The 26,557-nt window shown below is 36.5% G+C and overlaps 1 protein-coding gene across 1 annotated transcript; it reads left to right on the plus strand.

Moving 5' to 3' along the window:
- Positions 1 to 14,835: 14,835 nt before the first annotated feature.
- On the plus strand, positions 14,836 to 19,100 carry LOC145054721 (Pectin lyase-like superfamily protein). The gene is made up of 5 exons (XM_079002981.1): positions 14,836 to 15,318; positions 16,626 to 16,815; positions 16,939 to 17,145; positions 17,730 to 17,965; positions 18,656 to 19,100. The coding sequence occupies exons 1-5, from the start codon at positions 14,867 to 14,869 to the stop codon at positions 18,801 to 18,803; spliced, it is 1,233 nt and encodes a 410-aa protein (XP_078859107.1). The 5' UTR covers positions 14,836 to 14,866; the 3' UTR covers positions 18,804 to 19,100.
- Positions 19,101 to 26,557: the final 7,457 nt, after the last annotated feature.

Genomic DNA, 26,557 nt, shown 5'->3' on the forward strand with positions numbered 1-26,557 from the left:
ACAACTAAGGCCCAATCCCAAAAGCAAACAAGCCCAAAACCACAAGATCCATAAAAGCCCACTAATGGCCCAATTTTCTAAATTAGGCCCAAACGTTACATGGGCCTTTCCCTAAAGCCCATTTACTTTTTCTGAACCAAAACACATAATCATAGCTAGCCCAACTAAACCTCAAACAAAACAAGCCCAAATGATAGCCAAAACTCGAAATGACACCACAAGGCCCTATAAGGCCCAATTACCCCAATTACCCCAATTAGGCCCCAATCTATCATGGACCTATCTCGAGAAGGCCCAATATCCAAAAAGACCTGAAATACTGAATGTTCAACCCTAGTCAACTCTTGGTCTAAGGTCCAAAGCCTAAAAAGTCAATAAAACAAGATGATTCAAGCAGGCCGAGTACGCCCTGTGTACTCATCTGGTACGCCAAGCGTACACCCTTTGGGGCTAGTACGCGGAGCGTACCCTGTGGGTACGCCCAACGTACTCCCCTAGACTCCAAACTTCTCCAATAAGCACTTAATCACTTCATCCCTTGCTCCAACACTCCAGTTTGATTCCTATGGATGACTTTTCAAGTAAAGTTGGCAACTTTACTAGTTTGCATGGCGTAATGGGACTCTAGAGCTCAAAAGAGATTAATGGATGGTCTTAACTCATGCATGAACTCAAAAAATCCACAAAGCTTTCACCTTTGTGAATGAGGGACCTTTAAAATTTCTAGTTATACTATATTAAGCTTCTAAAACAACCTACCTCACCAAGACCAAGCAAAAGGGACTAAAATGGCCAAACACCAACCCAAAGTAGATCTATACAATGAATTGCCAAGATATAGACTTTATACCTCTAAAGCCTTGAAATGGAGATGCTAACACTGGATCTCTAGGCTCTTCTCCAGAGGTAGAGTCTCTCACCTTCTTCTTCTTCTTTCAAGCTCCAAGGTTCACCCAAAGCACTCTAGGGTTCCATGAACATCAAAAGGGTTGGTGGCTGACATAAAATGACCACATGGGTGGTATAATGTTGCTTATATATGGTAGGAACCCCGAAATTAGGGTTTTGCTCTAAAGGGAGTATGCCCCGCGTACCCCTTAGTACGCCCAACGCACTCACAAACCACCCGCGACAAGATGACCTTATATGCTAGGCGTACCCTAGCTTACGTTGGGTGTACCCAGCCAAACACGCTCTTGCTTCCTTGCATGCATAGGGTTTCTCTACCAAATATTTCCATTAGGGGACAAATCTGCCAAAAACTTCAATATACCATAACTCCCTCATCCTAGGTCCACTTTCGACGAACCTTATATCCACAAACAGGTGGCGAGAATCCCTAAGCTCCTAACAACACACCCAAACTTTAAAACCTCCCGAACAAAACCCAAAATCCATAAAAGATCAAGATACCAAATTACGATTATACTCTTGGACTCTAAAGACACAATCAAACACTTGGATCACTTATATTATGACACCCACATCCGAATTGGGCCAAATACTTCCTTTACCAAGGCCCTAATCCCTATGACAACTGATGATTGGGCCGCAGCCCCGAGCGACGAAGCAAATCCAAAACCGAGTGTTACAACTCTCCCCCACTTAAATTAGATTTTGTCCTCGATTGCTCCTTACTAACACCCATATCAAAACAACAATCTGAGGAACGCAATCAAATTTTTTTTGTGCATAAGACAACCTTCCTAAGACAACCGAAACCCAAACCAAAATTCCACCCCGAAGAAACAAACCCTAAGCTCCCGCAATAATTTTTCGAGACCTGAAATATATAATGGTGTGACTCCCCGACAGACCGCCTATGCTGAAATATTACCATGCCAAAACCTCATCGAATAACTAACCAACCATAATACTTCTAACCCTGATTATCTTGATGCAACCTACAAAAAAAAAGCCACTAACCATAACCATCTGCAAAACACTTATACTTGACAGAATGCTTAGATAATCCTTCGAGTAGAAGATTCATCCCTGCAACCATAAGACTCAAACGAGAGTTGCGCAAAAGGTTCAAATCAATTACTCTGAGATTATTTAATCCAACTGCAAGTGGCTTAGCACTTTCAATCAACAAGCTACCTGAAGCATATGATGCCTCCCATCTGCTTCCAAACATAACCGCGACCTCCCTGGTCCCAACTTATCTGCCAACTATCTAGAATATTGGATTCCTCATAGTCGCCCCACGACTTATGACAGAAAACTACGACCGGCAATTAATACCTGAACCATCACGACACTAACTTGATGCTAAACTGAATGCTATAGGACCGGTTGTAGTCCTATCTCATACCCGGTCTTCGACGACCTCCCAAATCCTGATTCCAAACATGATGTGGCCCTCCCATAGTCTTGCAAACATACCCACCCTGGCTAAACCATCTGAAAAAACTCGTGTGCAAATCACAGATTTGCCACAATCTCACCGCCGCACAGGGACCGGTGGATGCAACGTGTCACCCCGCAATCTTCTAACACTTCAATACTAACTGCTAACTAGTGAATGTTACGGGCTACCCCGTATTCTTACAACACTTCCACTTCACCACAACCGCCGCCCAAAACCTTGTCGCTAACCTATCAATTCGAACTCCTCCAGAGTCGAGCATACACTCGACCAAACACCCAAGCCGAACTCGAGTCATGACTGGAACCCCACCCTGGGTTACCCTCCCAAATCCTGTTAACTAACACCTTTAAGAAGATGTGAACCCAATGTTGGGAAGTTTCCTGAACTCCCAACTCACACAATCTGCAATCCAGACAACCACTTGGGCCGCCTTACTCCCCGACGGGGATACGAAACTCATCCTAGTTTCACACCTGCTTCTAATCCTGAATACCTGAATGATTCTCCCCCACTTTGATCCGACTACGCATTTACAACACACAAGAATTAAAGGATTCCCAATCCTTCTTACCCTCTAATGATCGATCCACTCACAAATTGCGCTTACCAATGCTAGTGATCCATTACCAACCAAACCCTATGATCGCCCAACCTCTGAAATCCTAAAGAGTACTCTTGAAATCTTAACCGGTCCGATACTCCAATTCACCTTCCATGATACTACACCAAATCTTTGAGCTCCCATGTTGGCAACTAGGAGCCATAACCCTTACCATGTATGACGAATCTTCACCCCAACTTCCATTCTCACAGAACCACTGAACTCTAACCGAACACAACCCATGCAAAAATAAAATTCCCTCGAAACATCCAATGACCAAACAACTCATGCCACATATACTGCTATCTTCCTGCTACCGCTCCTCTCCTAGAAACGGTAGTGCATGAACCCAAAAGTACTCCCATAGGCAACCGCCGATCATACCAGAACAGATGATGAAACCACGATACCCCAACAATACCGGAGAACTACCCCGATGAAGCTGACAAAAGACCTTCCAGACAATACCCCTGAACCGATCCCGACCAAGAACCATAATTTTAACCGAACACATTGAAACCCACTTCAGAAGATACAACCCCCTTACTGGCCCACTAAAGATTAATGGCATGCAATTGGCATATAATGATTCCTTGAAAACATAACCTAAATATAAACCGAGAATTAAACCAGAGATAACGCTTACCCAAACCAATGCAAGATTCCAAACAACATAAATATTGATAAGGACCGAAAGGAATCAAAAGGTAACATACCCGCAATTTCACCTGAGGAAACCCTGACTCCTTCTTTCTGTTGAAGTACCCACGGTGGAACCTGTGCTGCTCTAATCACCAAGCGAGGACAATTCGCTTGGATATGACCAGGCTGATGACAACGATGGCACAACTCTACCTCCAACGTGCATTCTTGGCGGAGATGACCCTTCCGTCCACACTTGCCACACTTAGACCTGTTGCGCACCTCCTCATGCGCCCCCTCATCCTTCGTGTAACCACCACGAACCCTCAGGTCTCTAACACCAGCTATGGCAACATCCAACTGCTCCAATCCTCAAGCCCGACCAGAAGTCCGCTTCCTCTTTCCTAGCTGTCTATCTGAACCAATCTCCTGCTCCTGAGTTACCCCGACCTCCCTATCATCCGCCTGAATAAACTGAGGCCCGCCTCTCAAAATTGACGAACAATCTATCAGTGACTGATACGTGCACGCTTCCATCATGCGAAGGCTCTAGGTGGCTGATACGTGTCTTCGTAGTACGTTGGGCGTACTTCTCCGGTCCAACCTCGTAATTTGTGCCATAAACCTCAAAATTTCATATCTTTCGCATACTACCTCCGTTTTTGACGTTCTTTATATTCATGCGTAGATGAGATTAAACTCTACAACTTTCGTGTAGATTCCATCGGCTAATTTTGACTTCATATTTAATATTATATTTTTAACGGGTTGGGGCAGGAAAAGTCCATTAAAAACTCATAACTTCTTCATTTGACGTCCATTTTTGTCTGTATTTTTACCGTTGTTCTACTATTGACGAGACCTTCGATTCTCGTTTAAGTTGTATCGGCTAAAAATCACTCGATCTTTATTTCGAGTTTCGGGTTGTGTACTGCTATGTCGAATCTTAGAAAAAACATAACTTCCTCATACGAAGTTAGATTTGGACGTTCTTTTTATGAAAATTCTCGGTTTAACGAATACTACGAATTTCATTTAGATCACAAAGGCTAAACAATTAGTTTATCGTAAACTCACTTTTTACGTCATATAGTGTCGTGTCGGTTTTGTCGCGAAATTTCAATAATTCATAACTTCTTCGTCATCATTCGGATTTCAATGAGGTTTTCGCCTAAATGTTTCTATCGAGATAATCTACAACTTTCAATAACATTATTTTTTTTTACTTATTTCCCACTTAAATTTTACATTTTCGTTAATTTCAAAATTTAACTTTTGATTGGAATCTCATAAGACTTTCAATGCTTTCCGAATGATTCTAAACATAGTTTTACTTCAAATCTCATAAAAATATCTTTTTAGAACTCAATGCTCAAAACCATATAACATTTAATAATATTCATATTTAAACTAACAAAACACGATAACTGAACATGTATGTTACATGTAGGCTTCATGCTTTGGATAATTTTTGTTGCATGTATAACTAGAGAAAACTTAGTTCCAAAGCATTAGGCTTGTATGTGCACCATAGGGATGTTAGAGTACATAAAACCCAACAATGGTATCAGAGTCATGAGTTGTTTTCTGTTATATAAATGCATTAGTTAATTTTTCAAAGCTGAAAAATTATGATTTTTGATGTCTGACTGTTGGACTCGACGATTCCCATGAGTGGACTCAACGAGTTGGCTCATATGACCATGAACTCGATGAGTCCATAGCCTGGCTCGACGAGTTGGATCATCCGTTGGCAAATTTTTCGAGTTTTTTTTGGCCTGTTTTGAATTATGATCATTACCACAAAATGTTTTGGTTCATAAAATTTAATTTTGTTGATATGGTAATGATTATCCCCATCCAGTAACATGATGATTGCCAAATTTTAAGATAATTACTTGATTTTGTGAAAAAACTAATTGTTTGTAAAATTTGAATTAGGTCAAATTAGTATAAGATAAAATGGTTATTTTATAATACTTGATTTTAAGAGTTGCATTAGGTCAAATTGTTAAAAGATAAAATGGTTATTTTATAAGTTTAAAATTTGATCTAAATGTTTTTGAAGAGTTACAAAACTTGTCTTTAAGTTTTGGAATTCTAAAAGATTTTAAGGAGTTACAAAATTAAGTCCATAAGTTATGGAATCCAAAAGTTTTCAAGAGTTTCATAACTTGCCCTCAAGTTATGGAATATGAAAAGTCTCATTCATGAAAATATTAACTCTTGTAATTGAAAGGTTTCAAAAAGATACAACTCTTAGGTTCATAACTTAAAAATTAATTAAATAGCTTTTTATTTTGAACTTTTATACTAAGAACCTTGATGTTTTGAATAGTTCAAATTACACCTTATGGATTTTATTTAATTAATTAAAAGATGTTAATAAATCCATAATCACATGGTTCAAGTTTAATTAAATTAAGAGTATAGTTTAATTAATAGATTAAACCACAAAGTATTTTAAAAGTATAAAATACACCCTTATACTATATGAAATTAAAAGTTTAATATATTATATATGTATAACTAAAAAGTCAGTCTTACCGTTATTAGGCCTCATTCACGAAGCTGGTCTATAACAGGTGTTTAAGGAAGCGGCATGTAAAATGACCGACATTGGGTATCCACTCTTACCCACCGCACCCTTGACCAGTAGGGGGTCGTTAGCCGTCGGATTTCATAGGACATTTAAATCCTCGTTAAAAGTATAATGAAATATAAAGTAACTAAAACCTTATAAATTCCCAATCTTAGTTACTTTAAGAAAAATGTGAATTTGGTGCTAATCCATGAAATTGCACTTTGCACCTTCCCAAGTCGTTAGTGGAGCGTGTGTGGTTAACCAGCACACTAACTTGGACTAGTAAGGGTGGCAAAGGGTAGTTCAATGTTTTTCATAGATCAATGGAGCGTGTGTGGTTAACCGACACATAGATTAGGTGATAAATGACTTCAAGAGTACCGAGCTAATTTGCATGGTTATTCATACCTTTTTTTGTGATCCTCGGTATCCCAGTAACAAACTTGAAGGGCATAATCGAGATTAAACATGCTATTGAAGAGTTCAATGAATCTCAAAAGAATCTAGGAATTTCATTTCATTTAAAACTTAATTCGTTTAAAATTTCGTTTTCGTGGTGGAATTGGTAAATCGTCATTTACCTACCGACAAATAGTTTTCAATTGGATTACGACAACCCTCTTCCAAATTGTAAATTATTGAGTTGGGTCCTAGCCTTAATATTTCATTTGGGTGTTATATTAAGGGCTTAAATCAACTAAACTTGAATTTCTCCCTTGTAGATGTCTAGTTCAGACAACTATGGTCTTCTCGAATCTTTTGGAAAAAGCTTTCATCATAAAGATGATGTTCCCAAAAATCATACTTCACTTCCTCCACCTCTTCCAATAATTCTCCCTGACCCACATGTTCGTCGACTTGAAAAGTTCAAGGTCACTCAAACCCTATTGGCAAGCAAACACCAGGATGCAAGGTCTGTGTGTGAACATGTCTTGGAGATGAAGTCACACATTGACAGACTGGGAATGTTAGGTGTCGTTTTGCCAAGGAAGTTGGCTATTGACCGGCTTCTTCAGTCACTTCCCGAGTCATATGGTCAGTTTGTTAAAGACTACTATATGACAGATCACGACGTGACCCTTATCGATCTTACCTATTTGCTAACTGTTGTTGAATCAGAAATGATTTGGCGCATTGATAAAGCAAATTTGATTGGAAGATCTACTTTCCAAACTTCCATGAACATTGACAATGGAAACATTAGAAGTCCAGAAAAGTCTTCTCTTCCCAATGGAAAGGGATCAACCATGGTCAAGCCATTTGACCAAATGGTAAAGAGAAAGGCTAAGTCTAAGATTGTCCCGTGTGTCATTCCGAAAGAGTCTGTTTTTTCTACTGCCAATAGAAGGGCACTGGATGCGGAGCTGCCGTATCTACCTGAAGGATCATAACGATGGTAAAGTCAAATTGTATAACTCTAATTCAGATAAGTCCACTATCTAACTCTATTAAGTTCCTATTTGGAGATTCTTAATACATGATGTAATGTAATTACATTTTGATGTTTTTTAGGATCGAAGAAAAGAAAGGAAGCTTAAAGGAAAAGCATGTTGAGTCTGATCGCGAAGAGATGGATTTCGATCGCATGATTCGATGATCAGAGTTTTGAGCTGCTGCTTAAGAGTTATGATAGAATGCTTAGAAATATGTAGTAACATAATTTTCATTTGTAATTGCAATGTAAGGACAAGTTTTCCCACAATTTTATAAATAAAGAAAATTTTGATTTTATCTTATTTTATATTTCCTTACAAATGCATTTGTGAAAATTGATGTTTGTATGTATCTATTTTTAGCAATATGGATTTGATTCCTGCGTTTGTGGTAGTGTCTAAATTACCAAAAAATGAAAGATTCACATCACCCAAGTTTCAATTGGATAGAAACTTGGAATCATGCGACTTGTATTATGTGATGAATAAGAACCTTTGTCTTTGGGAAAATTAAGACTAATTCCTTGTTCACATGTATATGTGAGTCAAGTGAAGGACTAGGGGATCGGGTACACCTGGTTGTGCACTGGTCAAGTCCACCACAAAGAACGATAAGACTATTCGTCATGATTTACTAAAAGATTAGTGAATATGATTATGCTTACAAGATTAAGTATAATTTTGAATAATTGAAAAGCTTCAATGTATAACAGAACGAGAGTACTTTAGTTTCGTGTTTTATGATCATCTTAATGATTATGAAAACCATATCACAATTAATCCTCTAAGGACACATTAGTGCATTAGCATGGCTAAGAAGAGGTATCGGGAATTGTTGAAATGGTTAGATCAAAAGGATGAGTCATACTTCGTTCCAAAATCAAGTCTTAGAGTCATACTCCAAGATTGTTCCTTGAGTGACATATCTTAAGTAGCTTTATAACACATTTGTAAATGGTAGTTGTGATTTCTTGGAAAAGACAAAGACTAACTAAGACCAATTGTATAAAGTGTTATCTTGATAAGAATCCGCACTAACTCTTGGATATTTTTTTGTCAAAGAATGTTTCTTAACAAGAGAATCCTATACGTCAAGAGGTCAGTGGGAGTCTTAAAGATCTTGAAAATTTTCAAGAACTAATCAAGAATAAACCTATTGTTTAACACTAGCACGCGACTTGAGGTTTGTAACCTATCGTGTTGACATATTCTTGTTTTTGCGCCCATTCCAGTTGAAGTTGTCTATGCATATGAGTTCTAAGAGTTCTCTGTTGGTTGCATAAGGCAATGCACCTTGATCAATGGAAAGTACATTGATTAGTAAGGGTGAGTTGCTGAACAACCTGTAAGCAATGGTAGGCTCTTGGGCTACTAAATGGCAAGAAATTAAGATTGAACAAGTTCAATCCATGTGAGTTTGAACTTGTCATAGACCTTGTCTTGTGATAATGGTTGGGAATGACAGATTCACATGGATAGGAACACATACACCATAAAATCTAAGTGTCATAAGGTTTCTCTCCGATTCGTGAAAATAATTATGAGGAAACGCTTTCACTAAGTAGATTTTAATGAGATAAAAGTTGTGTTAATTGCGTTCTCAAATTCGATTATGATTACGGCATCCCTCTTCACAATTTGAATTGTGAGAAATGGCAATTAGTTTGAACATTCGGGACTTACTGTCGTAAGTTCTGAAATAGTTTAGACACACATATGAGCTTTCTTATGAAAGGTGTATGAGCTTAGATAAAGGATTATCGAAGCACCCTGTATCAGAAATCCGAAATATGGAAAGAAATTCAATAAATATTGATTTCTAGAAGTCCACCTGATTTTGGATACATGTCAAAGCTAGTGGGAGCATAAATGTTATGCTAGTAACAAAATAATTATTATGCTAGTGGGAGCATAATTATTATGGTAAGTGTTGAGAGTTAGCAACATTATTTATAAGAAACAAAGTTCTAATTTGCAAAGTTGCAAAGGTTGAAAAGTTGTTTCGCTATAGTAAGGGAGATGATACTTATACTTTATTTCGAATCTAAAAGTTTAGATTGAAGTATTAATCAAACTTAGTCATGGGTATATATGAATACCATGTTGAAGTATTTCAACATTGGAAATTCCATATATGGAAATATTATAGCAAAAGACTGGTTAAGTATCATGTCTTTATATAAGACATTATGAATCGTGTCCCATATGCTTTGGATATAGGATCGATTGCATATGCTATAATATTCACGTGTTCTAATTTTCCAAATACCTAGGCAATTAAGAGGGAAAAGGGACTAGAATCGGATATGACTAAAGTGGTTAAACAACTGTCAAGGACAATCTAAGGTTCGCTAAGGATTGGTTGCTTAAGGACAGTTGGAAGTATAGTAATGGATGGACCATATCGACATTACTATGAATAGACATAATTCTATTAATAATGCATTGTCATATGGCAAATATGGAAATGTTTTCATAATAGGGGTTGGTAAGTAAGAATATATGTGTAGATTAGAAACTTTTACGCAAGAAGGATGTTCAAAGGAATGTACTTTGAATTTGAGACTTCGCTTCCTTGGAATTGTTTTGTTATCAATCTCCAGTGGAAAGTTTTGTAATATCGTTGGCAAAGTCTTTGTGACTTTGGTACCATGAAATTACAAAAGGGAGTTATTGCATTATAGTTTAAAATCTAACACTTGTGATAAAGATTTGGAATTATGAAATGAGCATCATTGAAATGTTTTCAAATGATCTATTTCACAAAGTAAGGACCACATATGTAGACATAGTGTGCATGCTTGGAGCATGGGATAACTATTGTTTTTAATTCAAGTATTAAGTTGATTAATCGAAACATTATACAATGAATAATTTGTAATCAATATGGTGATTAAATAAAAGGTGTTTTATTTATATTTAAAAGTTTTGAGACCATATTGGATTCGATTATTCTTGTGTTTCACTTCGCATGTTTTACTTCCCGGATAACTAGGTTATTCAAACATCCACAGTCAACCATAATGAGGCAAGACTGTCATGAATCTGACTGTAGATTGTCTAAGCATTTAGACATAGCACAAGTTTGCTACAGTGTTCATGAGTACTCCTGAAATAAGATTTGAGTATTGGATTAAACCCACGCTCATCTGAATCACTTCATGGATTTCATCATGAGTGATTATGAGACGATAATATCTTATATTCTTCAAACGGAGACATATAGTTGCAGTTTACAAGTCGGTTGCACATTAATGATATGTAAACGTATCAGTAACTTGGTGTTATAAGACGTATCATTGTGTGCGATTTGATGAGTAAAAAGAGAAAGCATATGAGTCACAGTTTATCCGTTCCTTTTACCCTAAGAGGGATAAAAGTGATATATGTGGGCCCCTCGATGATTTAGTGATGACAACCCTAAGCGCTTGGCCAAGTCTGGACTGATTTTGATTCGTTCAATTAGTCGGTCATCATAAATCGAAAATCGGGAAACAACACATGGCCAGAGATAATGATTATAATCCATGTCTCATGTCCATACGATATCTAGAATAGAGGGATATATGATCCCTTATCTAATGGACGCGTCAGAGTTCGACATCAGCTTTTAGGAGCTACGATTGCTAGTCGGTTTTAAGTTGTACTTACAGTTATAGTTATTAGACTTATCCAAGTGGGAGTCTATTGGATTAGGTGTCGAAGCCATAACTATAATTGATATGTATTTGACCTGAGAGTAGCGCGGTCCATTTCAGGTTGCATTCACCAGGGCAATTTGATAGGATGGATATTTGAGAAAGAGGTTATTTGTGATTTATTAATGTATTATAAGTATAATATATTAAATTGAGAAATCATATTATTAAATTAGTATTAATCAAATTTGGAATTAATTAAGTGATCAAAAGAGACAAATTAAATTTTCGGGTGCTGATTATGTAAATTAGTGATACATATGGTTTGGGCTATTGATCCATGATGGACTAAGTTTATGTAAGTTTCCATGAAGACTTAGTCCATGTGAGTTATTGGATCATAAGCCTAAGTGTAAGAATTAGGGTTTTCATATGACTCTAGGAATTCTACACTATATATGTATTTCCCTAAGCCTAAAATCGGACCTATGAGTTCAAAGAAAGACCTAGCCGATTTTGTGTCTCCAAACCTCTCTCTCATATTCATCCAATTGTTCATGGTGTGTTGTGAACCGTTTGAGGCATCATACTTGAGGTGCTAAGCTCTTGAAAGGCCAAATACAAGAAGCTACAACAAGATGTAATCTTCTAACTAGTTTTTATGATTCAAATGTCAAATTGTATGCTAGTTGTAGGGTTCATGTTTTGGATAATTTTTGTTGCATGTATAACTAGAGAAAACTTAGATCCAAAGCATTAGGGTTGTATGTGCACCATAGGGATGTTAGAGTACATAAAACCCAACAGAAAGATCCTTAAAAATCCTTCATTCAAACCCGACATGCCCTCCTTGCGAATTCCTTGAATTCTTGCTGATACCACCAAAATCGAACTAGATGTTGGTATTCTCCCACTTAAATCTTGTTCTGACGATGGTCGATGTCTCCCACATCGAAATCCAAAACCGGCTCACCCGAATATCCTCTAAACATGACATTTGGTATGCAAAATGGCATATGAAGATTCTCAAGATAAAATGTCTAGACGATCATGAAGAAAAACTCTAATCTCTAGGTGGAGACTTAGATAAACAACACATGGCATCTCACACATGAAAATACATTCATAAATCTAGTTAATAAGAGCATGAAGGAAGTGAATACAACACATACCTACGACTTCAAATGATGGAACTTGGATCCCTTCGGCGTGTGACTGCAATGCTTGGCTCCTCACCACATGAACATCCACTTTGCCCTCGCGACCATTAGTAATCCTCAGAGTGGCTGGAGCAGGTGCCCTCACTGCTCCCTTCACCAACTCTAGACTGTCGGAATTCTTATGGCCCACTTGGTTGAAGTGGAAACATAACAGACTTGTACCCTGGGGACAATCTCTACTGACATGACCAAACCTACAACACTTGTAGAAACCCATACCCTTAGATCGGCAAACCCCATCTTGCTGCTTCCCGCATGTGTTGCACTGACCTCGACCTTGTTGGCCCCTTACTCGCTGATTAGAAGTCTTTGGTCTCTTCCCACGAACCCCAACTGTCTGAACCTACTCTTCGTTCCTCTTCCTAAGGTGATCTAAATCAATCTCCCACTCTCGGGCTCTAGCTATCATGTCCTCCAAAGTCTGACAAGCTGAAAAACTAGTGGTCCATCTCTTCAACAGGTTGTCCAATGGCGACGAGTTTATCACAAATAATTTTGGAAGTTTCGATCATAATCAGAGACTATAGAAGTACCTTTAGTAATTTGAAGAAGATAGTCACACAAAAAGTGGATTTTTTCAACATATGAAATGCTATGGGTCAACTCCAATGCGATCCAGATGTCGTGAGCATTAGAGAGGCCTAAGATCTATGTAGCAACTTCCTCAATTAAAGAAGAATTGAGAAGAATGACTGCTTGTTGGTCTTTATCGGTCCAATTTTCAAAAACTGGATTAGGAACCAATTTGTCTTTAGGAACGATATCTTTCGGTGGTGTAGGAGTACCATTAATGTGATTGGTAAGTTTTTGATAAGAAAAGAGAGGAAACATTTGATTCTTCCATAACAAATAGTTTGTCAAGCCCAACTTGATTGCAATCAAGTGAAGAAGGATATTCATCATAAATGTGTCGTCGGTAAAAGAAGGAGCCACCATGATGAGGTACCAGGAAGAAAGAAAACGACGGTGGTGTTTTTAGGTTTTAAGGAAGGGAGAAGAGTTTTAAGGTTGATATCATATAAGAGATATTGAATTAACCACATTTCTAATTGTGTGTAGTGTTCATTATATATATAATTAAATAGTACAACAATATACTCCTATAAAAAAGGAGTTGATACATATAACTTAATACACAGGATATTATCTAATAATAACCCTTTTCTGATTAATTGGTCATTTAAAAAAAAATAGTCTTTTTAATAATAACTTAATCAATAATGTTAATATCCTCTAAAGAAAATATTAGTAACTAATGAAACCCGAAAAGATGCCCAATGGTTTTATGTAAAAAATTAATGTGTAGTAAAGCAAATTGTGGGAAAAGTGCATTAATGAGTAGTTGTACTTGTGGCCTAAAATTCACCCCTGTGATTGCATAAATGTCAGTGGTATCGCCCGTGACTCACATTCTAAGTTTAGTGACATCTAAATTCTAAAGTGATTATTTTTTTAATAAAAACAATTAGATATAAGAAAATGATTACAATTAAAAATCTACCAATTTAAAACAATATGGCACTAGTCCATTTAGTAGAGGTTTTGCATTTTAGATTGGAGGTCACAAATTCTATTTATGACGTTGACGGTTTTATAATACTAACTGTTAATCATTAACTCTGTCTTAAAAAAATCTACTAATTTAATATTTTATATGTAAAAATCAAGTTTATTGTAAAATTTTACTGCTAATTTTTAAAATTGTGATTGTTTAGGTCTTATTAAATGAGATGATTAAAAACAAAATTCGATTTGGCAAAAACTAGAAACTAATTATTTCACGTCAAATTTGCCACTGTATTCAAACACCCTTTACTTTCATGTATATTCATTTTTTTACTCAGTTATCTGTAATCTTTTTCTTTTCATTTTTTTTATTGAAGTCAGTTATTTAACTTGAACACTTGTTCGTTAGAAATCATGATACTATATTAGTGAAAATAATGATGGCGTACAATTATTCTTAATTTCTAGAATTTAATTACTAATTAAGAGCTTTTACAAGGTTGTGCCTGTGTTGTTGGCCTTAGTTACCCTTAAAAAACGTTTTCAAACATAAAAAAGTTTACCTCATATACGACAATTTTTTTTAATCATACATAACAATTTATAATTTAAAGATGTCATACAATATACTCAAAAATATGTTATTGTTGCATATGACAAAAAACATTATATACAAATCAAATCCATAAAAAACTAATTTCAAATGAACTAATGAACTAGGCGATGGGCACCACATACACATGTCTTCACATATCGAAATTTGTTATAAGAAAAATAATATATATATACGCATATAAAAACATTGGTTTGCAAGTTATGCACTTTTGCCCATTTTTAACAATATTATATTTCATGACTAGTTCAATAAATGCACACAAGAACACTTCACCACATACCCAAACCAAATTTCACTTCTCTCTTGTTTTTCATACCCATTTCCACTTGCTTACACATTTTGATGGCCAAATTTGGGTACATTTGGTCTCTTTTCATTCTTCTACTTGTTCTTGATGCTATTACACCAACACTTTGTCATACAAAAGGCTTGCAACCAAAAAGAAACACATGGAAGCAATTAGGGGCAAATTTAACACAAACCCAATACTCAGAACAACAGTTTATGAAATGGGTTAATTTTGTTGGAAGTTTAAAGCATTCCCTTTTTTCCCCTGCTAAGAACAAGCTTTTCCCTTCTTATATGATCACTGTTGACAAGAATCCAGCAAGAGGAGATTTCACCACCATTCAACAAGCTATTGATTCTCTCCCGTTTGTGAATCTTATTAGAGTTGTTATCAAAGTTCATGCAGGAGTTTACAAGTAAGTTGTTTTAATTTGTTTCATGGTGTTAATGTTTTCTAAAGATTTTGAGTTTGAATATGTACTTTTAGTGGGAAGAATTTTCTTGGATATAAGTTCATATCTATCTAAAACCGTACGTTATCAAGGTATTTTTTTAATGAATGGACGAAAAAAGTTTTTGATCAAGATTTGGTGGATTGTGAGAGAACACGCAAATTTGTAACATTGATATTTTGGTCTTTTTTTTTTTCTGTTAATTATGGGAATTTTGTAGTTCATGCAGAAGTTTTATAAAGACAAAATATGATAACTTTTGAGGGTGTTTATTGTTTATATAATTTGGTGAAATTCTTATTTAAAAATTATGGGTTTTTTCATTATTACGTTTACAAATAGACTATGAGATGAAGTCTGTCATTTTAAGATTCTTGATTTTTATATTCTGTAATGGATAATTTGTATCTTAATAATTACATGCATATTACAATTTAGAAATTTTTAAGAGCAAATGAGTAGTTTTAATTATTTTAATTTTGGGCTAGATACAGAAAATAACAATGGTTTGTTAAAAGTTAAAACATCATTCTTCATTTTACAACATTTAATTCTTTAAAATATATATGTTATTATAATAAGGCTATCCAAAATACGAAAATACATTTTGTTTCGGTTTAGTTTTATTAGAACTTTCAAACTGATTAAAAAATCTAAAAATACATATAATTATTGGATAAAATTTCAACTTATGTTTCCACAAAAACAAAAAACTAAATATATAATATTGTAATATAAAAAAATAAAATATCATATTATAATACGTAAATAAGAAAGATGGCATTATTATTTTTTAAATTTAATTTTTTTATTCTTTTTCTTAATGGCTCGTTGATTGTCTTTTGTGGTCAACCACAACAAAGAAAAGAAAATTAGAATAATCCCATGCATCAAATTCCTCAATTTTATATTGATGTTTTTTTTGAATGTGGTATTTCTTTTATAAATATCACAAAGAAAAAAGAGGTTTAAACTCCTTTTCTTCATATTTTTTTCTTGTTTTTCGGTGCTTAAACTTAAACCCACGTATAAAATATAACGTTATCGACTTCTAAAAAAAATACTTTCTTAAAACGATAAAGCATTTAGTCAAACTTTTTCTTGTACCTTTTTCTCATTATTTTTTCCCTGATATAATATTCTCTCTGTCGATAGTAAACCATTACCGTTAAATTATATGAAAACAACCTCTTTTTTTTCTATAAATTATTTGATTTTTATTCCTCATATAATTTAGTATTATTTACATATTTTTTGTTTTTCTTATATAGGGAGAAGGTAAATATACCTCCACTAAAATCATTCATAACAATAGAAGGCGAAGGTGCTGAAAAAACCGTTGTGCAATGGGGTGATACGGCTCAGACCATCGGTGCCAAAGGTCAAGCTGTTGGCACCTTTGGCTCAGCCACTTTTGCGGTCAATTCCCCCTATTTCATTGCCAAAAACATCACATTCCAGGTAATTACAAAACATATGCATTAAACACTTGTACATTATTCTCGACTTTTCAAAAAGATACAAAATATTAAATATATTTGTTAAGTGTCGATGGTTAAATGTACAAGTATGCAATGAATACAGAACACGACACCCGTGCCAAAACCAGGAGCCGTAGGGAAACAAGCAGTCGCGTTTAGGATATCAGCAGACACAGCCGCATTCGTAGGTTGTAGATTTTTGGGAGCACAAGACACGCTTTATGATCACTTGGGTAGACATTATTACAAGGATTGTTATATTGAAGGATCTGTCGACTTCATTTTTGGCAATGGTCTTTCTCTTTTTGAGGTATGTGTTATATATATATATATATATATATATATATATATATATATATATATATATATATATATATATATATATATATATATATATCTTTTTTGTAAAATACTATTGTTGTCTTTTCCAAACATTTGAACATTTCTCAAAAATTTCTTATATATTATCAATTGATATAAGTTTTATTTCCCTTGTATGATTGTGGATTCTTTAAAAAAAACTATATTACCTTTTGTCTTTTAAGTTCAAACAACCAAAACCAACAAAAGCACAATACCTTTTAGTTCAAATTGAAGTCGTCTGGTTCATTTTGCTATTATGGACCCATATATGGACCACACTACATATATATATTTTTTCTAATTGTACCTAAATGCCTAGATTTTACATAAAATGGTATTTTATTATATTAAATTATTAACAAAGTATGTTGAATTAATTGAAAAGCTAATACATTTGCAAGTACCCTTAATAAAGTTATTCAAAAGATTTAACATAAGATCACACGTTACATAATTTCCTCTAAACTTGTATAGGCTATGTTTATGTTATGACAAGGGCAATATTGTAATTTTGGTGGTAACTGATAACAGGGGTGTCAAGTCCATGCAATAGCACCAGTAACAGGAGCAGTAACAGCACAAGGAAGAAGCAGTTTGCTAGAGGACACAGGGTTCTCCTTCTTGAGATGTAAGGTGACCGGGTCGGGTGCCCTTTACCTAGGGAGGGCATGGGGTCCCTTCTCTAGGGTCGTCTTTGCGTATACGTATATGGACAACATCATTATTCCCAAAGGCTGGTACAATTGGGGTGACCCTAATCGTGAAATGTAAGTCCCCCACTCCCTCCCTCTCTCTCTCTCTCTCTCTCTCTCTCTCTCTGTATATTATCGTGCAGACATAGGACCCCAGAATGATGTATAGAAGCGATAATGTTAGATCATTTTTGGTGGGTATTGCTTTATGAGTATTATACAATATGTGGTATACATGCACCAAATTGTTAGGCTACAATTACATTGTCTTTTGCAGTGGGTAATTGGGTATTGGAATGGGCGGTGGTAAGGTGGTGTGTTTACTTTTATTATTATTATTTTTTTCCGGTATGCGCTCTAAGTGTTCGACGAAATGCCACCTTTTTGTTTTTTTATATCTTGTAGATTTGTTTTGTTGAATTATATGCAAAAGTAAGGATCCCATTCCCATAGGTTACGTTGCCTATGCAGTGGGTAATTGGGTATTTAAAAGGGCGGTGGTTTATTTCCCTTTTTGTGTATGGATTCTACGTGTTCGACGAAATGCCACCTTTTGTTTTAGCTTTGTTTTTTAGCTTGTGGATAGTGTCATAGTGAGTTAGTGACTACCCCATAGCAATAGGCACGCGTGCAACTACTAATTTGGTTTTGCATCCCAAGAAAATTGTTGGATAATGTTAATCTTGATTAAACCCATTAATTTAATATTTGGAAATTGAGAATTAGCAATGATAAGTGATTGTTGAAAATTAAATTACATTACAGGACTGTGTACTATGGGCAATACAAATGTAGTGGACCAGGGGCAACATTTGCAGGGAGAGTGTCATGGTCAAGAGAGCTCACTGATGAAGAAGCTAAGCCTTTTCTTTCACTTACCTTCATTGATGGTTTTGAATGGATTAAATTGTAAAAATTTCATCATCATTATCTTTGTTGTATATATTTTGTCAATGATCTTTTTTGTTGAAGAAGGTGATTCAAACACCAAATCGACCATTATCCATGTCGATTATGATGTTAGATCTTGTAGTAGCTTTTAACAAGATCTAGTGTTCATTTGAAACACAACAAAAGTGAAAGAGTTTGTACTATAAAATCTCCTTTCAATCCGAGCTTTTGAGCCGATTGAAGGAGATAAAGAGTTGCTTGAAATAGGCTCCAAGTGTTTTAACCGAAATAAATTTTGGGTAACAAGTGTTTTTTTTTATGTGTATAGGTTGATTTTGAGTCTTTTAATTTTTGTTTGTTTGAAGTGTGACCTTTCGTGATTGGGTGTGTGTTATATTGTAATCGATTGCTTTGAGCCATTTCTTTTAAATTTTTAATCCATGTAAAAATAATGAAATTGAGAGCTAGTATGTATCTTATGTCGTTCCATTTCTTTTAAATTTTTAATCCATAGAAAAATAATGAAATTGAATAACCGGAAGCTTGAAACACAACCATAACCAAAGACCCAAGAAAGAATATGGTCTATCATGGAGTTTGACCTTCACATTAACCTTTTTTTTATATGCCATCGTGGTCGGATTTGCTTCTCTTATTTTCATGGATTTAGCCTTTTTAGAATTTGGGTATTTTTGTCTTGTTTCACATTTTCAATGTTTCTCTATTCTCATCCAATGCATATGCCATAGTCTATAGCCATAGCCTAGGCCAAGTTTAAGTATAAGCCCAATAGCGGATTCGCCCTTTGAAGTTTGAACCCAATAGTACCAAACACCCAGGGGCTGAGATAGAGGTGCACAAACCGGTTTTTTTCGAACCCGTTCCGTTTAGTGGACTGGTTCGGTTCTAGTCAACAAAGTCAACACCGGTTCACCTTTAAACCTGTTTGGTTTCAAACCGGTTCATCATCAAATTAATTCGATCCTATAGAAACCGGTTCGGTTTAGTGCAAACCAATTCATCATAAACCGGTCCAAAATTGGTTCCTTGAACCTCTTCAATAAGAACCGACGAAAATTGCATCTTTTTTTGAATGTTTGTTTTGTTTTTTGGGATATTCTAGGTTATATATGCATGACTAATTGGTTAGAATGGTTAGCATCTTTAAAAGTTAGACGTATTAAAATAATAATAATAATAATAATAATAATAATAAAAAACACACTTAACAATAGGTATGTATGTATGTGTGTATGAAATGTGGTTTGTGCATATCTATTGAATTTAGACATATTTTAGAGCAATTTTCGTGGGGTTTTTTGGGGGATTTTTATATTGAAAGTACATAAAACATCTTCAAACATAAAAACATAAACATAACAAAACATTTTCAAACATCATAAAACTTCTTCAAACAACTTTATTGTTGTTTGGATTTAGTCTTCATCCACCGTGTCGATGTACAATGCTCTTTCATACTCAAGCTCTTATAGGGTGAGTGGCACCGGCAATTCTATCGCTACTTCTTTCTCATGTACTTATTGTTCAACATGCAACGTTTTGTCCTCTAGTAGTTCAACGTCTTGTATCCGTTTCACGTGTAACACCCATAAAAATCATGCCAAATTTAAACTTTTAAAAAACATTTCAAAACCATTAATCATTACAAAACTTGTTTTCAAAATGTGTAATATCAGAGTATCTCAGAAACATAAACATAAATATGAGGAGCTGCACGATCACGCATTTGCCTTGCCACGATCCCCAGATGTACTTGAAACAATAAACTGAAATTGTAAGCCTGAGGCTTAGTGAGTTCCCCCAAAATACTGATACACTGCACATAACACTTATACAAATAACAACATGTATTGGGTCCACCGCTTTACAGTCTGGATTACCACTGGGCCTACATGTGAGTCTGGATTGCCTTCCGGGGACACAACTCACATCTAGATTACCACCGAGCCCACAGTACGAGTCTCCCTCAGCTCGTGTCTGGAATGCTCCCAAGCCCACAGTGCGAGTCTGGCAAGCCCAACGTGGCTCTCAGCTCGTATCTGGAATGCTCTCGGGTTTGTTGGTCACCGCACGGAGCAATATTACCTCAACCCATCCCACATAATATGTTGACATATAACACAACTAATACGCATACAGATAATCACATAATACTACATATAGTCCTACAAATCTACCTAACTGGCATAGCAACTAGCATGCAACACTAACTCGTACTCAACATACTACCAACTGCTAGGATATCATATCCAATGGGTCGGCCTTGGTGCCCTAGACCCCTTAGTATAGTGAGGATAACTCACCTCACAAGTAACCAAAAACCTCTGATCGTTGTCTCACCGGAAATCCCGAACTATCACATAATAAATACCAAGTCAATACACAACATAACAATCTTGGCTAAGGGTCTACACAATCCATCATGTCCATTCTTTTTATTGGGCCAAGGCTCAATGCTAAGTCCATAACCTTGAAAGTTCTTATGCAAAGCCCATTATTGGCCTAATTTACCAAATTGGGTTGAACTCCCTAATTGGGTCTAATTCCAAGATCCATTATGAAAACTTGGCCCAAAACATTATATTCATAAAGTCCAGCAAAGGCCCAAATCCAACTAGTCCACAAACAGCCCAAAACCTGAAGCCCAATTGTTAAAGGCCCAACAGAGGACGTATACGGGGCGTACTCCTCTGGTACATTGGGTGTACTCATCCTGATGTTGACTACCATCGGGGTGGTTGACCCAGTACGTTGGGTGTACTGTATTTACGTTGGGCGTACTGTATATACGTTGGGCGTACGCAGTGTTTTGCCAAAATCTGAATAAGTGCTTAATGGCTTAAGCACTTAAGCCCAAACTTCAGATCCAATGACCAAATGTGCCTAGGACCCATAAAGTCATGAACTTTGTCACTTTGGACATCCAGAAAGCTCTTAATACTTGGTCTTAATCCATTAAGACCTTCCTACTCCATGCATGGGACATCTTAAGCCATTGGGACCTCATTTTTATCACTCACAACCCCTTCAAGAGTCTAGAAGGACAATTCATTTCTTCCAAAACACATCATTCACCATCTTGGGACTTTTTGGGACAAGAAATGGTTCTTTAAAGCAAACATAGCAAGATCTATACATATATGCATAAAGTTTGAAGCTTTTTACCTTTTGGAGCTTCTAAGGCACAAACCAACTTCAGATCTACAAGCTTGATCTTCTTCTCCAACTCATTGATGCACCACCTTCTTCTTAAAACACTCAAGAAACACTCAATGAGCTCAAACACTCAAGGAAATGGCTAGGGTTTGGGGAAACGACTCTAAGCAGTGGAGGCTGGGGTAAGGGAGGGTTATGAGCTCATAAGGTTGTTTATATAGCACCCAAACCCTAGACATTAGGGTTTCCTTCTGACATGTATATGCCCAGCGTACCCTTATGTACGCGCAACGTACTCCTCTTGGTCCCAAAGTTGCAACTTAGCCATTAGGCTTTTCATGGCTTTACCCTTCCATCCCCAGGGACTATAAATGAGAAATCTTGGGGTGTTACACCACGCCATCGAGGTAGCATTTCAAGCAAATGCACACTTCCACCGACAAATGGGTGAGTTTTCTTCTTCTTAGTGATATAACCCTGCCACTAACAGAAAAAAATCGATTATGAAGCTACCTTAGAAGCTTGGGAGCTTAGTAGATCATGTGTCATAGCGGCTAGAATCGGAAATTGGATTTTCTTTTCTTTCCACCAAGCCAAAATATCAAAATTATCAAACTCTTTCACACTAATTTGTGCCAAAAAAAATCGGAACCAATGTACTTTCCAAGCTCGCTACTAAGGGTGTTAGACCAAGCTCGTTTGGAATTTTCATTCCTCAAAGTATTATAGAGTTGAATTGTTTTGTTATTTTGGTGAGAAGTGGATCCGGATGTCCCCCGTATCTCGCATCATGTCATGAATGTTTGTTGAACCATACTTTGTTAAATAAACTTCAAACAAACTTTGAAAAACTTTGTTAAATTTCAAAACTTACTTTGATGCATAATTTATGTCATCATCCAATAAACCCAAGTCGTAACAAATATTTTCAAGTAAAGTCTAAACCCCCTAACATTTAGAGTCAAATTCAAAGCGGCGGAGTAAGTTATAACGGTGGACATATTTTCAAAATATCTTTTTAACTTTGTTTTCATCGGTTTCACCATATTAACAACCATTGTGACTCTCATTTCAAACTCATTTATTTTCGCACACATTAAAAATATTTGGTTTAAAACTAAACAACTTGTAGGATAATAAATCCCCGATAAAAATAATAGTTGCTTTCTTAAAAAAACCCAAAGATTTTCGTAACAAGTTTGATAGTATCACAACTTGATTTTGGGTCGTACCCGATTACGTTTCGCAAGGTTGTCATGAAACATTTTTAAAGTATCTTTTTGATGTAAGGCACATTCAAACATGTTGCAGGTGGAGTTCCATCGGGTAGATGTTTTCCAATTTGGACCTAACCAAAGGGCATTCACATTGGCACAAAACTTCATATAATTATGATATCGAGCATTACTAGAACTATAAATATCTTTTAGCATTTGTTTGAAACCATCTTTTATAAGTTCAATGCTAGTTAGTCCAACTTGCACAACCAAATTAATGATATGTACAACACATCGACTATGAAAAAAAAACATCATTGCAAATTGGTTTATATTTTAATTTAAGTTGTCCAACCACGACGGTGTTGTTCGATGCATTATCAAAAGATATAGAAAAACTTTTCCTTCAACTTTATACACACAATCTTAAATTTTATATAAATTTATACTGGTGTGCGGATTCTCAAACAATTCAAACGTAATCGTACGCTTCATCATTACCAAATTATTTGGATTTATCCAATGAGCAGTAACACAGAGGTACGAATCTGGTGAACCGTGAGGAGCCGTCCAAACACCCCAAGTTAAATTTACACCGGTTTCTAAAGCTTGGAATCTTAAAATCAATTCATTCGTTACAAGTTTCCATATTTCAATACAATCGCGTCTAAGGGAAGTATGGCTCACATGAAAATATCATGGTTGGAGAGTATATTGGATGAGTGAAGTCAATCGTTTGTTTTCGAAGTGGTCAAAAGGCAAACATTCTTGAATTATGAACTTTGCCATCGTATCCCAAATTTTAATCGCTTCATTATTCCACAATGTGGTATCTTTCGCCATTGTTGTTTGATTATGGCCCGGCCCAAATTTCACCGTAAAACATCTCTTGCATTGCGATTTATTCGTACCACTCGACATTATACACTAATCATAATTGCCCAAAATATTCATATTTCTATTTGTTTCTTTTATGCTAATAACAGTAATATTGTTTGATGAATCTCCAACACCAATGGAAGCCGAATCCATTGCTTAACTTGAGAGCTTTTTTTTTTTTTTTTTTATCTAAGAGAGCTTTTTTGTAACAACGTAAATTTCAAAACAAATTTTCACTTTTTAATAATGCAATTTCATTCATAAAAATTCCCAATTCTCAATATATCACATAACAAATCCATAAAATCACATCCCAAGATCAAATATATGAATACTCCGATAGTGTGTACTGGTCATGCCGGCGTCTTCCCGCGATCCTCACTGGTACCTGAAACACATCACACAAACACTGTAAGCATAAGGCTTAGTCAGTTTCCCAAAATACCACATACAACACATACGCCTCTCGAGGCTACTATACGACCCTCCAGTCGATGTGTCTCAGCGGGACCCTCAAGTCCTGTAGCTCGTTGGACCCTCTGGTCCGGTCATAGCTCGTTGGGCCCTGCGGCCCAGTCTGTATCGTTGGACCCTTCGGTACGGTCTATATCGTTGGACCCTCCGGTCCGGTCTATATAATCACATAGCATACATATATCACATTGAACATAATCTCATACATACACAGAGCACACAAGACCCTCGGGTCTACACATATATATACCACTCTAGGTAATGTATAGTGAGAAGACTCACCTCGGGTATCTCGGATAATCTCGCACACGAACACACTGGTCTAGCCCCCGCCTAAACTCATAAACACACTCTCAAATAAATAATGGCTCTCAGAGGCTAGATTAAATCCTCTCTACAATTCCACAGAAAGGTAAAAGACCATTTTACCCCTCCCTGACCCAAAGTCCAAAGGTTGACCAAAACCCTAAAAGTCAACGGAAGTCAACAGGAGGCAGTACGCGGCGCGTACCTTCTCTGTACACGGGGCGTACGCCGGCGAACCACAATAGGGGTCTCAACCCCTTACGATGCGCGTATTGAGAGTTACGCCCAACGTAAGTCTCAATTTCAGCCTTTCCTTGGATTTTGGTCTTAAACGGTTAAGACACTCATTCAACTTCCAGATCTGACTCTCCCTAAGCCTCTTATCCCATAAAGTCGGAACCTTTAAGCCTTTGCATGGCTGTAAAGGTCCCTACACCCTCTAACACCTTCCCTTCTTCTTCAAAAAGTCTAGATCACTTGCATGGCTCAATATTTACGTCCAAGATTGCATTTTTATGAACATACAACTCTTATAGTCCTGAAATATGATAGATCTAGGCCAATGGAGACCATGTGCTCATAAAGTCTCCACCTTGGGACCAAAAACCCTAGAAATTGGTCCAAGAAGCACACAACACAAATGGCAAGGAAAGTTTTGAGCTTTTTACCTTAAAAAGAAGCTCCAACCTCTGAAGAGCTCGGATCTACATTTGCCCACAAACTCCTAGCTTCCAAAATGGCCTCCTCTTCTCTTTCACCACCTTGAAATGACACTTGAAGCTTAGAACACCAACACACTAGCTAGAAACGAAGGAGGACTCTCTATTAGGGTTTCACTCTCAGGAATGGTGGCTGAGGATAAGGCCTTAGCATTCCTTTTATAGTGCACAAGCCACAATTTAGGGTTTACATTTGGGCTCGCTACGCCCAGCGTAACCCTGGGTACGCCCAGCGTACCTAGGCGAGTCCGTGTCCAAATTAAGCGCGCGAATACGCGCAGCGTACTCTTCAGTACGCCCAGAGTACTCACTAGCCTAACAATTCATTTAAGGGGCTTAACTTAACAACTTGGGAAAAGAAGAAGGGTTTAAGAGACACACCTAAATTCGTGATGTTCCATTTTTTGAGGTTTGGTTAAGGCTAAATATCTAATGCCTATTTATACTATGAAGGAATGGTAAATATGGCCAAAAAGGACCAAAAAACGGGCATATAATAGTTATAAAACGATTAAACGGCTATATAATCGTTAGGATAGGACAAAAAACGGGCAGATCCTCTTCCTCGAAAAATTTGTTCAAAATCGGTCCAAAACTGGTTTGGTAGACCGATTCGAAACCGGTCCTAAAGTTCAGAAATGAGAATTACTTCAAACTAGCGGTTCGGTTCTGCATCAGATGGGTTCTAGCTTGGACCGATTCAGGGGAGAACCGATTTTTGGTTCGGACAACGGTTCGGATCGTGAACCGGTTTTTTAGTGCACGTCAGGGCTGAGGGTGGGTTTTTCACTTTTTTCACCGGCATAAGGCTAAACGGTATGGGGGTTTCTTACGCGTCAAAAGCCGACGTGACAGACTTTACCACATGTGAACACTGGTCCACGGGAGCGTAATTATATTGTGGAGTGAAGCTATTCATGGATGATCACGGAGGCTGTGATTGGTTGAAACCATATGTTTCTCCTTCTCGTCCTTCTTGTAAGCTTTCTTTCTTCGTATCCATC

This window comes from Lactuca serriola, chromosome 5 (assembly GCF_051521515.1).
Source record: "Lactuca serriola cultivar US96UC23 chromosome 5, Lser_US96UC23_V15, whole genome shotgun sequence".
In the NCBI taxonomy this organism is placed as follows: domain Eukaryota; kingdom Viridiplantae; phylum Streptophyta; class Magnoliopsida; order Asterales; family Asteraceae; genus Lactuca; species Lactuca serriola.